At 36.7% G+C, this 14,727-nt stretch overlaps 1 protein-coding gene across 1 annotated transcript in view; it reads left to right on the top strand.

The window, feature by feature from the left end:
• LOC140154470 (serine/threonine-protein kinase ULK4-like) overlaps positions 1-12,616 on the top strand; it is a 30,046-nt gene extending 17,430 nt beyond the window's left edge. The window contains 11 exon segments of the mRNA XM_072177038.1: positions 1,817-2,202; positions 2,780-2,922; positions 3,278-3,399; positions 4,298-4,406; positions 5,616-5,762; positions 6,566-6,800; positions 7,591-7,745; positions 8,733-8,905; positions 10,154-10,252; positions 10,887-11,069; positions 12,012-12,616. Coding sequence (XP_072033139.1) covers positions 1,817-2,202; positions 2,780-2,922; positions 3,278-3,399; positions 4,298-4,406; positions 5,616-5,762; positions 6,566-6,800; positions 7,591-7,745; positions 8,733-8,905; positions 10,154-10,252; positions 10,887-11,069; positions 12,012-12,167 — 1,908 coding nt within the window. The 3' untranslated portion in view covers positions 12,168-12,616.
• The last annotated feature ends 2,111 nt before the right edge of the window (positions 12,617-14,727 follow it).

Below are 14,727 nucleotides of genomic sequence, written 5' to 3'. Positions count from 1 at the left end.
AATGGGCTATTTTCCAGTTGAAATCCATACATCCCCTATGAAAGATACATGTATGACATGACCTCAATCTCCCACACAGGAGGCATAGATTTCAAATGGAGTCACCCATTCAGAGAACCGAATGAATTTCAAACTCCCTGTTTGGGAGGTTAAGGTCATTTCTTCCATATGGGGAATAGGCATAGCCTAAATATCATTTTTACAGAACCATGAAAATTATTATTAAAATGTCCTGTAAACTTAAATGTAAAGATTTCAGGACATCCCTTTAAAAAACATGTGATGTATATGCATGATCATACCATTGGATGTACTGCATGGCAGGTATTATAAAGTGTCATTCTATTGGTAAACACAATGTAAATCATGATGGGTCATATACAAAATGCTTGGGTAATTTTGAAAATTGATGTATAGAAAGGGGGCTATTATATTGAGATAAGATGGCTAAAGTAATAGATAGGACAAAAAGCCTCTGCCAACATTTAGCGCAAAGAAGGTACATTGTTATGTATTTAAAATTAATTTGAAATACACAATGTTGCACAAACTCAAATTCCCCGAGATCTTTCTTTTTAGGGAACATATAGCAGTGTTTGCACAGTATTTGTGAGACATGAGAGTACATCAGACATATCAAATTGCATTCTGAATACGAGGATCTGATATCAATGTATCGGTGTATGTAGCTGGGAGGAAAAGCCGTCCATCATTTTAAAATTTTGACATTTCTTATTGAAGATATACATTTTCCCCCCAAAGACCTAAAACTTTTAGCAATGCAATTGCAATTCGATAGTTCTGATGTGCTCCCATATCCCACAAAAAATACTGTGAAAACGTTGCTATCTGTTCACTTAAAAGACCCTACTGAGCTCTACTGCTGGTTATGAATATAATATTAACTGCTAGCTGTTCATTTGCCTGCATGCTAACCATATGAATGCTGCCTACCTACCTACTTATTCACACACCAATCTGCTTATGCTGTGCTGTATTCAGGTCACACAGGTATTTATAATAATTTACATAACATTGCTGTTCCAATTAGTACTATAGTAGAAATTTCATTTGAATGAACGCAGCTACCAACACTCAACAGCATGACCATTGTCCGAATGTCCGTGTTACACTGTGTGATGAACACCCGCATGTGCGTAATGCGGAAGTGAACCCAACCTTACCAACTCACTCGTGATTGGTTAGTATTTTCATCATTGTATCCAAGAACGTGTGTTTGCGCTTGTATTCTGAAATATGCGATACATGATCGTAGTCTGATTGCGTACAGCTGTTGGCATCTGTGTTCATTCAAATATCGACTGCTCAGTGCCAGTGCAATAGCTGCCACATGTAGCTGCCATGTGTAGATGAGTACAATTTACTGTGTGTCAATTGCCAAATGTTCATAGGGCAGCTATTGCACTTACCCACTTCTGGCACTGAGCAGTCTATATAGAAACTATAGAAACAAGTGTGCAACAGGGTGACACTTACAAAACGTGTTAAACATTGGTAAATGGTAAACTGGCAACCAACAAAAAAATTTGTCAGATACCATAATGACTTTAAGCTATGAAATGTTGTTAAGCTGCACATTGTTTGCCTCAGGATGGTTCAGAAAGCAAGCTATAAATAGTATCATTCTTATTATGAAAAGTTTCCTGGTTCCAGGTGAGAAATTGCTTCAACTCACCATAAAATCCAAGGCCTAAATAAAGATGTTTTTTAACTGAAAGTTTGAAACAAGATCAACAAGGGCTTGACTGTGCAATGTGTGAAATTTAAAAAGACTAGCATCTAGTCGCACTGAAAGATTAAACAAAGGTCACTCCGACTTCGTAAGAGCAAAGTGAAAAACAACTATTTAGTCCAGTGGTACACTAGTGACATATACATTTTGAAATCAGGGCATGAGTACTTCAGCACTGTGTCTCTGTTGATTATTGCATTTCTTTTTAATCATGGTACATTGCAACATGTTTATAAATCAGAGTTAAATACAGGGAGTGGTACGACTCTATTAATTGCAGCAGAGTTCAACATACTTACCAATTTTGCTTATTTACTTTCAGGATTTTGTACAAAAGTTATGAAGCTTCTTGAGAGTCCATCATTGGTGATCAGGGCTAAAGGATGCCTCACAGTTTTACATGTGGTGGAAAACAATCTAGAAATGCTACCAGTCACATGTCAAGCCAGGTAAACATTCATGTTTTATTCATTCAAATAATTTAAACCTTATTTCAACAACTCTTCCTATACCTTTGTACTATCTTTAATCTTTGATGAATCCACACTTTGCCAGTAGCACATACGTAAATGCAAGTTAATGGAAAGGTATATATGCGTTACGTGTTAACGCGTACAATTTCCCATGCCTGGAACTTGTGTGTGCTTACATGTTGAATTCATTATTTTGGAGGAAACGGCTAAACACCGCTGTTTTATTTTGTAGTTCTACTGCTGATATCAATAGAAAAATCATTGATCTTCTTGTAATGTTGAGTGGCAATGACTAAACTAGACATACCTCATGAAATAATCCTGTGAATTAGATGATCTTTAGCTTGTTGTCATTGTTGAAAGGGATTCAATCATGTTTCACTGTTGTTCATCACCGATTCACAACTTACGTCTGCATGGTTTACTTTGCTTGGGCAGCTTAATGATTGCATCTCTAAGTTTACTCCTCTACATTAAACTGTATGTCTCTAATTACATGAGATCTTTGATTTTGTGCTTATGAATTGTTCATGTTTTTGCAATATAAATCTAGGTTGGTTATGTATATTGAACGTGATAGTAGACGTCAAGCAGCTGCAAGTACTAAACCAGATAACCAGGCCCAATGGGAATACCTAAACAAATGTCTTCACCTACTCACTGAGTATCTCATACAAGTAATGCCACAGTTATTAGGTAAGTTTACATCAAGTTGAACATATCTTGGAAAGTGTTATGGTTTTGGAAATCAAAGGTAATAACATCTTTCTATCTATCTATCTGATGTGCTCAGCTTAGGTCGCTCGGCCTATCTCGAACAAAATCACCATGCGTTGCTGTTGAAGAACTAGTGGATTCGCACTACTATCCCGGCAATTTTTGACACAAAGATATAGGGATGATAGCGCTGTGCCCTGAAGATTGCATAGCGCTATCAATTTCTAATGACAAATGATAGCACAATGCGAACAGGGTACCTTATCAATTATCTTATCTTGTCTTTCACATTATGTAGACTAGTTTCTCAGTATTTTGAATCTTGTTGTTGTAGGTGATGCAGTCAACTCATTAGCTGCTGTGTCTGGTCGTAAACACCCATCATCCATCCAAGCCAAGCAATTGAAGACTAATATACCACTAGTACCTGTTGCTTTACACATGGTTACAAGCTTAGTAAGTCGATAGAAATCTTTATTTTAGCTTTCCAATGTTTTGTAAACAAATTTGTTAAAGAAGCAGGTAGAAAAAGGTACATGAACCTGGAATACCATACCTTTACTTAGGATTAAAAATTTATTTCCCACCCATCCAATGTATTGAATAATGTTGTTAAAGTAAAGATTTCTCTCTCCAAATACCAAAATGCCCTTACAGTATGAGATTGCTGAATTCCCTACTTGTGCTAATTCTACTAATGGTACAAAAAATCTTGGGATATTGTAACTTTGAGCATAATTTGTAGATTTGTCAATTAATGAGTCTGATATTACCATAGCATTTTAGGGTGTAGTGAGAGATGTTTCTTTTGTTTATTCCCTTACATCCCCAACATCCACTCCACCATCGCTTGTCATATCATCATAACTCAAAAACTGGTCGTATGCAACTGCCGCGTGCAAATACAGACAGATACCTGAACTCATTTGTCCCTCAAGCTATTTTGTATCATAACTCCAAGTACCGTCGTTAATTTATGTTTTCATACCATTTCTAGGGAGTGCCTTTGAATTTCATTGTGCTTTATATAATACCTGTTTTTGTATTATGCTTGTTCTCTAATGTATTTTATTATGATCTCATGTGCATGTAATTTCCAGAAATGGATTAATAAAGTTTAACTTGACTTGACTTGACTTACTAACCTGATAGGCTAAATGTATATTTCAGTGGCTAACAGTGAGTGGTTAATGTGTGGTCAATGAACTCTTCTGTTCTTTTTCAAAGCTACAAAATACTCTCCATCTCAATGGTCAGATCTCATCCATTCATTACTGGTCATTCATTTTCAGCTTAAACTCAATAAAGTATATATTTGTTACTCATTAATGAACACTATTTATGTATGTTTCAGAGTCTGAGATCACAGGTTGTAAATGAGCAGTTTCTTGGTGATATTGGAGAGTTGTTAACCCATGTAAGATCACTAGATTCAGGAGAGACTAATATTGAATCAGCTTTGAGTAAGTGTTGACACCTGTTTGAAGTATATATGTAACAACAAAAAACACAAAACAAATATACATTTAACTCTGACCTAGACACATAACAAACTAATATGAATGCTAACTTTCCAATACCATCTGAGGCACAGTATCTGTGAATGATTCAAAGACACATAGAGCATTCAGAAAATCCAATCATTATAGTTTGATGAAAAGAAAAATGCAGCTCCTTTGTGAGTGGTATAGCATAGTTATACATTGTTTTTGAAAATCTACAGAAAGCCACCATAGTATATGTGGTAAAATGTATTAGTTGTTGTGTTTAGACCAGTAATAGGGCAACCAAGAAGTATTGATGTTTCAATTTCTATATGCAGGATATATGTTATGAGATCTATAATGCTGGCCATAAGTGTTGGGACGGTTTGATAGGGTAATGTAAATAAGCCCCCCACTCCCCCGATCAATGTTGAATCCTACTTTTTTTGGTCATACGCGCCTAGTGGCACCCAACATTGATTGGTGGGGAAGGGGGAGGGTTGGGGTGTTAGGAAAGGGTTTAAGCTTGACACCAAAGAGACCTCCACTTTATCACGTTAATAATAACGGAAATAAGGCCATAATATAATGTACGTTTTCCATAAGTGTCCCAACACATTTTGGCCATGGTTGTAGCTTCCATATTCCATATTTGTGAGTTTCATAATGTATTGTGTTAAAAACATGCACAATCAAACACTCCGAATCACCTCTGTACACTTAACAAACACACCCCCACCTTTGTCAGATGAAACTTCACATTCAAACTTTCTTGAACATATTCAGGAATGTACATGATAGATTGTTATTTGTAAATTCATACAACTCAGGCATGAGAATTTTCAGTTTTTAAACTGAATTCATTTTTTTTTAAGTCATAATTTCTGCAACTTTATTTAATTTCAGAATTTTTTTTAAATACTTTTTGCTCAATTTCATGCACTTTTTCAGTTTTTTTTAGGAAAGTGCAGTCTCATGCCTGACAACTAGTCCAATAAAATTCCACTTCCATGCTTCCATGCAACGGAGCAGAAAACATTAGCTATTTACAGACCACCATTGCAACAATTAGCATCAATAAAGAAAACGGTCAGTTTTCGAAATATCTGCATGTAAATGGAATTTTATTAGGATTAGTTGTATGAATTGTGACAAACATTCAAACTTTGAATGATGTGTACCCCACAGGTGAGAATGGTACCATTGAGTTTATCAACACGGTGCTGTCCATTGTAGAAGCTGTTACACAACATCCAGCTATATTGATGCAGTTTCACAGCGTCATTGTGGAAAGTATATTACCTTCTCTGGCCGGTCTTATTTCTAGTCAAAATGGCAAGTATTCGATAGAAACATACACTTTCAGAAATTACACATATTAAGGGCACTACAATTTTACAGTGTTGCTAATAATTATTCATTGCAAACAAAGGAAAACAGTTTCTCTGTAGGGCCATTGTGTGTCATGTTATAAACATTTCCAATCCTAATTGGAACCAGGTATGGGTCAGCAACATGTTAAAATGTATATTGACAAATCAAGTCACAGACCAATCAACTCATACTAATCTAAAAGTATTTCCTAATATCTTACAGTTTACAGCAGGATTCAAAGAGTTAAGATGCAAAATGGGATATTGGCCATTTTCAAACTTTTTGAGTTAAAGGCCACTAACATCTGCCCTATGCTAGCTTTAAATTGACACCCTCCTAAAAATCCAATCTGTATTATTGAAAGTATGATCGAAAACAACACATATTTTCTCATTATATTCTTTATATTTGACGACTTATATTTGCCTGTATCTCAAATCAAGAAAAATGGATATATCACTTTTTGCATCGGAACTCTTTTGTTGATGTTTTTGACATCCCAGAGAATTAACATACTTGTGTTATAAAAAGTAAGTAAGTTTGGAAAACAAAAAAGTTTATATTCTGCCATGGTCAAATCTGCTAGGTTTCATAAATTATACATGTAGAAAGCATATGTTTTGGATATGACATCAAAAAAGAATGTGAGAAAAGCAGTGGATGCTTGCCCAATTTGATTTTCTGAAAGAAGAATACTAAATTTGTCATTTGTATTGGCTTTCTAGCTGACAACATATTGGTTTATTTTTCTTCCCTGTGAATAGGTGAAACTCGTATGTTCTGTTTAAGACTCTTCACCGAGATTACGGCATTATATGTCACCCACGACGATCTGACAGAAGATGAGCAACACATGGCAGATAGCAAAGTGTTCCAGGACCTTGTTGCCTCAGAGTTCTTGCCTCATTGTCAACAGATCTTATTGGATCCAGACCCATTGCCTCTTTATGCTCTCAAGTTATTATTGCCACTTATAGAAAGGAATCCAGCATATACAAAGTAAGACTTACACTGTTAAAGCTGTCATAACATTGGAAGGGGGGGGGTGAAGAACATTTTCTAGAATTTATCTCTTCTCTTTTGTAACTAGTTAATCTATATTGTTATTGTTTTTACGAGCCCCCCTAAGGCCTCTTTTCTTTGCTTTTATGGGCCCATTAAGTTGTGTTTTCTTACTTTTGACAGGCCCATTAAGTTATGTTTTCTTTACTTTTTACAGGCTCCCCAAGACCCAGGAGTAATGCATTCCCTTAACCCCCAATCAGCATTCTCTTGGTCGGGGTCGTTCCATCTATTGCACTTACCCATTTCGCATGTCTGTCAAAGGGGACAGCCTTACAAAATCCCTGTTGCGTATTTACGGAGCCTTTCAGTTCCAGCCAATTTTCTCTGCATAGGAAAATAACAAATTGCCTCTTCTTTTGTAATTATTCAGAGTTTATTCCCCTGATCAGAAATCAAACATTTTGAATTGTTTCACCAAGAGGTATTTATTTTATGACAAGTTTTGTGATTTCTCCCATCGAGTGCAACAGTTAGTGTCCCCTTCATGTCTGAGAGTGCGAGATGGGACAACTGAATCTCGGCAAAAACAACCAATGCGATGGAAGCGTTTCATCGCAAGTGACATCATGCTGACTGACCGATTCTCCTTACCCCCATAATCGGCGGTACTGAATGGCTCACTGCTTTTAGTATAGAATAACATCATTATGATTTAATAATAATAAATGACTAAATGCTACAGAATAAGTTTGAATGGTAACTATTGTTTTTTCTTTACTTGTAGACAAATGGAGCAACTAGATATAGTTGGTATTCTATTCCAAGTTCTTGACGAGCACCATAACTCACCAACTGGTAGCGTGGTACGCCATGTACTTGGTATTATCAATTGTATGGCAGGTTATGAGGGAACACATATGCAGGGACTTTATGGACATGGTGAGTATGCATGCTATATATCGCAATATCGCAATGACCTGAATAATCTGGATGATTGGCACCTGTTAGTGTTTTATGTTTATTAGAAGTAATGTCGCTACTAAAAGGTTTTAACTGGAAATGACTTTAATTGTAAGTTGTAAAGATGTTTTATATTGTATGGGACCAAGTAAATCATTTTGTTTTATTTTGGAGGATACGTCGTAAAAAAATAAAATTATTTTGACACTGACCTGACAGTTTCATATGTCATAGATGACATACTTCTTCAGAGTGATTGGTATCTCATCATCCTCTTTGCTGGTGGTAACATAGTTCCATCCTGAGCTGGTGTGGTCTTGAGGAGACAGTTATACTCGTAACTTAAATGGTAGGCCCTTTCGTCTCTGTTCATGGTGGTAGGATCTCTTGCGAATCCAGATTAATTCTTTGAGGGACCATATTACTGCACCTCCTCGTAACATTTTTCCTCTTTATATCAAAAGAAATTGTAGCCCTGCGAACCACCACAGGTGGGATCAAGGTCATTGAAATAAATAAAAGCTTCATGAAAGTAGTCTGCTTTGTGCTGGCGAAAACATACATCAAGTTAAGAAAAAAGTCCTCTATCCATTTCAATCCATTGAAGATGGAGTATGATTGCTCTAAAATGTGTGGAGTAAAATTCATTGAGTGCTGAAGACTTGTTGTAACTCAACCTACTCAAGTGAAAGCTTGTGAGCAATCATATGTTCATTCTTCATGACAAACAGTGCTTATTGTAAACATTTCATTTGAATGAACACTGCTGCCAACAGCATGACAGTTGTCTACGTACACTATGTGATGAATGCCTGAGTGTGCATAACGTGGAAGTAAATCCAACTCGCTCGTGATTGGTTAGCATTTTCTTTAAGTATGCAAGGTTGTTCGCTCATGTTGTATTTTGAAATACGAAATATACATAAGTTTGCAGAAGTAATTGCTTTCCTCCCTTTTTTATTGCAGGCTTAGTTGAGCATATCTGTATAGTATTCCAAGATGTGATGCGTTTAAATAGGCCGGATGAAACTGGTAAAACCGAGCAGAATAAAGCTACCACACTACTGCTGGTCACCCTAATGGAAGTCATTTTAACGCTGTTGAAATTTGTAGCAGCAACAGTGAAACAAGTGCTGCAGGTTAGTGTCAAGTATTGCCTGTCACTTCTACAAGGTACCCATGTATCATATTGGGGCTATTGCAGTTGAAATCCGTATACCCTCTGTAGTAGATATTACCTTAATCTTCCACATAGGGAGTGTGAATTTCAAATGGGGTTACCTGAATGGGTGACTCCATTTGAAATCTACACCCCTGTGTGGAAGATTAAGGTCATGTCTTCCACAGGGGGTGTATGGATTTCAACTGGAATAGCCCAGTGTCATCTTTTTGTAAACACAGATCACTATAATAAACCATCCCTTTGTATTAAAGAGACTGTAGAAGGGATATCAAGTCTTTGTGTTTTTGCACTTGTAATATATAGGGACAGTGTATCAGGTATTTGTCACCACTATATGGTAATCACAATAATAGACTTAACTGATATTACTGTGTTTATACAGTTTGTCTGGTCTGAAGTTGAGAGTAATGTTGTGTTGGATTTTGCAGTGGCAGATTTGAATCGCACAAGCTTAACCTTATCCTGCGGGGCCTATACACATACATAGAAGGGCGATTTGTCTGTAGGCTGGAGACCACAAACACCCATTGATTCAAATCTGCCACTGCGAAATCCAACATGGCGCTACTCTCAACTTCAGACGAGACACACTGTTGTAGCACCTGTTTCCCCTCTGTGGCACATTTAAAATGAGGTCATTTTAGGATGATTACAGCCAATGTTCATAGAGCTTAAATATTGCATACCTAATGTACATAGAATGGTGCTGCCAATATTATGTTTCAATTTAGGTGTATTGTGAACAGTGATATTATGACATAGTTTTGTAATATTGAACAGACAAAGAAGAAACATACCTGATGAATTGTTAGTGTAATATCTGGTTTCTGTAAAACTACAAGACTGCTTGTTTTTTGAACGAGTTTGTTGGTATTGTTAAGGGAGCACGGTGGCCGAGTGGAACGGGCTCCGACTCATAATCGGAAGGTTGTGGGTTCGAGCCCCGGCGACGCCATCGTGTTGTGCCCTTGAGTAAGGTACTTTATCTCGATTACTCCTCTCCACCCAGGTGTATAAATGGGTACCGGCATTTTTTAATGCAGGGAAGGTAACAGACTCGCTGTAGAGGAGGTGTAGCGATTCCCCTACAGCAACATTACATGGAGGAGTCTGGCCCAGTCGCCAATGAAAGAGAGATGGGCATCCTTTACCTTTTACCCTTTTGTTGGTATAATATTTTGTTTTCTATATATTTGATATGTAGGCTAAGAAAGCCGGTGGTGCTGCAGACACTCGTGGTGCTGAGGCTCTACTGCTTGCCAATAAACCCATAGTAGAACTCATGGATGGTATCATGAAGCTTGTAAGTCAATATTTTGATCATTAACATATGTGTGACAGGATCTGGTCCAGCAAATTTGAAATTGAAATAAAGGCAAAAATATGGAGTAAAAAAACAATACAATAAATAAGAAAATGGACATCATGAAACTTGATAACTTTAGAACCAAGTATGTATGTCCATCTTTTGTTTACAGTATTATGATTGCCTAATATCTGTATAATGTAATGATTATAGTAACTCAATTTTCAAAAATGCCTCCATGTACCAGATCGTGTGCTCTATGAAATGACGTCTTTATGTGCGCATACAATGATAATAATTATTTATATGCTTTTCACAACAGTTGAAAACATTAAGCTCATGTGAGTGGAGACTGTCGTGCTGAAAAGCAAACAAGAACAACAACAATAAAAAAAAAATGGTTATTTAAAGTGTGCTACCCAATGGACAAGGTTTCAGCATTACTTTGTGAATAAAACTGCATGGTATTAAAGTGAAAATTTGAAATTATTTGCTTGATGTTGATTTCACTGAACAATTGAATTTCTTTGTGTCTATTATACCTATACAATATTGATACAGGAACTCCTCTTTCCTGCTGATTTCCTTCTTTTCATTACCACATAATAATTTTGTATATTTTCCTCTTCAGTTACTGTATCCAGACCAAGACGTCCAGTTTGCAGCCACAGAGTGCCTGTCATTAGTTGGACAGCTTTATGGTGGTGAATACCCAGACACAATGAGTGAATCCAATATGCAGTGTATGGCCAATGCACTCATGCAAGCTGAACCCAAGAGACAGAAGGTGGTGATGAGATTCATTAAACGTATGGTAAGTACATAGATGGGTCACATAACATGTTGTAGTCCTGACCCCCACCCCCCAGGGGGTACTCAAGTCTGGTTTGGGTAGAGGTGTGCTGCTGAGAATTTGAAAGTGGACCCATCAGTATACCAATCTTTCAAGAAATTTGGACCCATCGATATACCAAAAGTCAAAAAAAAATTCAGTCAAATTCAACATAAATTGTCTTAGTTTTACTACTTTATCTCCAAATTTCCAAAGTTTTAGCTGCAGTCATGAGGCAAAATTGGTTTTTTTTTTAACATTTTGAAAAAAGGACCCATCCCTTTACAAAAATGAGCTTAGAAAAAGTGGCCATTTGTTTACCAAAAGACTGAAAATGCTACCCATGTTTGCGGCACGTCCCTGAGCCTGTCTATATGGTTATTTGTATTGAGTACCCTCCCAGGGGTCCTGAACCAACTACACAGAGACAAAGTAAAATAAAACGTACAGATGTATATAGTTCAATTACACACACACCTAATAAACCACCATTTAGCAACATTCAGGTAAGCAGCTCTATTCATGCACAGAACCCTAGTCAGCTTACATATAATTATGCTAACCATTGCAGCTATGATCTGCTCCCCGAGTTTCAAGCAAGTAGACCAGACAATTATCAGTACGTTCCTTTCTCTAGGGAATTTCAAGTTAGTTCAATTTTACCATGAGAACAGAAATCTAGCACTGTACCGATTGAGTTAACTGCACTGCTTTACAGTAGCATGTTGCTTGCTCATATCCACTCCCAAGTAACAAATGCTCAATATACAGACTGACACCCCCCCCACACACACCTTATTATGAGAAACTGTTTTTATTTTATTTCAGCTGATTCAATTTGTTTATTTCCATTCAAGAATCTTTAACTTTGCTTGAATACAGAACTGGAAATGACACTTTGAAATGTTTGTTTTCTGTATCTAGGTCTCCACAGAGCCTCAACATGCTGAGATGTTGCGTGAGAAAGGAAGTGACCTGATTCAAGTCTTACAGCGTCTTCATCAGACAGCTAGCTCCCACGCTGACATCGCATTGTCATCACTTGCTGCAGACATCTTGAAAGCTGCTTCAATCAGTTGAATTGTTCAAATTATTGGAGAAAAACAAAAGTTATTCATATTCGAATTGTTGGCAGCTTTTATAAAGTTTTTAAAACAGTTTCTTGTAAATTCAGGGATTTTAAAATCCAGATTGAAAGCTCTAGTATCCATACCAGGGAGTTGAGCATGTATAAATGTAAGAAGATCAGATGATTCTTTAAGTAAAAGTTAATAAGTGTCAAAAATGAACACCTGTGACCATGTCTCTAAATGTGAGACTAATGGAAGTGTCAAGTGCAATATACTTGTAAAACCACTTAATTTCGCGAGGTATTTAATTTCGCGAATTTCGCGAGGGCTTTTGATTCGCGAAATTAAATACTCGCGAATTTTATCACAGACAATTTGCACACTGGTTCCGAATTTGACAACCCAACTCAAGCAACTTCCATTACAGAATTCACCTCAAAGTTATTTTGCGAGTGACTATGTGACATAATTTCATTAGTAGATTATTTATTTACCTTGAAACATCATCAAAATATCCTCATATATTATTACTAGTATATGGATCATATAAATTCCACAAAGCATTGAACCTCCACATAAAACTCGCTAGAAAATCGCGAAATTGATATTTGTTTATCCATTTGCTGCATAGAAAATAATGACCAATTTATCAATCAATCAATCAATCAATTATGCCGTCCTCGTTCAATCAGATTATTTTATTTTTGTTTTGAACTTTGTTTTCTCACGTTATAACGCACTAAACAATGCTCCAAAATATTATTTTCATTTGTTTCTATGATTTAAAAAGATATTTTAAATTGTTTAGAAGTAATTTTAATAAAATATTATGAGACAGAAATGAAAGTTTGTGAAACAAAATGGCCGCCCCCATGATGGGCTATAATAATGGCGTTGGTTGATTGGGCAAAAGTATTTCGTAATTTTATCATAACTTGCATGTAATTTCCTGCAAAAAATGGCCATATTTCATTTGAGAGATATCCCAACATTCAATTTAGGGAAGGTAAGGCAGAAATACCCAACAAAGTAAGGCTAATTTTCACTTAAGCTTCTGGCCATGCAGAGAATAAGAATTTGTAAACTTTGACGTGAAATACAAAATCCTGGATTCGCGAAATTAAGTACTCGCGAAAATGGCGTGAGTATAAGCGATTATGAAATAAAGTACCCAGCGAAATTAAAGTGTTTTACAGTAAATGTTTCGAGAACATTTAAAAAATGTTCATGAGAAAATTGGCAAAAGTTTCCACTTCTGCTTCTGAGCCAAAGGCATTGAAATTGCAAGCGGTTGGCTCTAAGTATATTTGATAACATATTACATGCTCAATTTATCCAGAATAGAGATAAAGAATGAAAATGGAGGAAAGGGTAAAGAAGAGAGAGTTGCGACGCATCATAAAGTCCAGTACCCCAATGTGTGTCCAAATCCATCTTAAGTCTTAAAGGAGTATTTCGTGATCCTAGCATCCTCTTTTTATGACATTTTTCAGTACATATCCACGAAAAAAGCATATTCCCAAAATTTCAGTTGATTCCGATTATGCGTATGCGAGTTATGCATGATTATGTGTATTACACTGCTCCATAGACAATACGTTGTAATTTCGTTCTGGTGCACCAGAACGAAATTCAAATTTCAGCGATATCTTTGCTAAATGAATTAATCTGCAAGAAATATTTTGTACATAAACATTATGTAGCCAGAGTATTCCAGTGATATAAAAATCTCAACTTTTTTTGAGAAAAGTGGGGATGAGGCTGTGGATCACGAAATGCCCTTTAATATGAAATCCCATGGATTGCAATGGGTTGAGGAATTATCGACTGCTCAGTGCCAGTGGGTAAGCGTAATAGCTGCCCTGTCAACATTTGGCAATTTACACACATCATATTGTACTCATCTATGCATGGCAGCTACACATGGCAGTTATTGCACTTACCACTTATGGCACTAAGCAGTTGTGATGATGCTTTGTAACTTTTTGTGATATCCACCAGTGATAAATGATGACGTATAAGGAAAAGTAGTACTAAATGTAGTAATATGCAGTTTGTGATGACTTGTCCTATTGCGCATAAAATATATTATTTATACTGGATCCAACCTGAGGGCACTAAATATGAGAGGCGACACCAGTGGCGGTACTACGGGTTGGGGAGGGCAAGGGGCATTTCCCCCAATATTTTTCTTTTGCCCCAGTTTTTTTTGTGGCAATTTTGCGCAAAATTGGTTGATTTTGCCCCACCCTAAAGAAAAAACCAATGCCCCCCCCTCCGAAAAAATTTGTGGCGGCGCCACTGGGCGACACTCAGATTGCAAAGTTGAGGACAGTGTCATGTCTTAAAAGGTGAATCGACCATGTGTTCAAAAACGTGCTCTGATAGTAGAGGACGCTATTTTTCACATCCCATTTTGTATTGTTCACTGTTGTTCACATACATACCTGACCGGTGACAAAAGAGTTGCTCCAATCGGTATAGACATTTACTACAGAATGCTGCTGGCCTAATCTAACTTCCAGGAGAATATTGTATGCACATTGTATTCATTTCCAGCCAAAAACCTG

The sequence above is a fragment of the Amphiura filiformis genome, chromosome 6, assembly GCF_039555335.1.
Source record: "Amphiura filiformis chromosome 6, Afil_fr2py, whole genome shotgun sequence".
Classification (NCBI taxonomy): Eukaryota; Metazoa; Echinodermata; class Ophiuroidea; order Amphilepidida; family Amphiuridae; genus Amphiura; species Amphiura filiformis.
The sequence above is the reverse complement of the archived record's forward strand: the minus strand, read 5'-3'. Positions and strand labels throughout refer to the sequence as shown.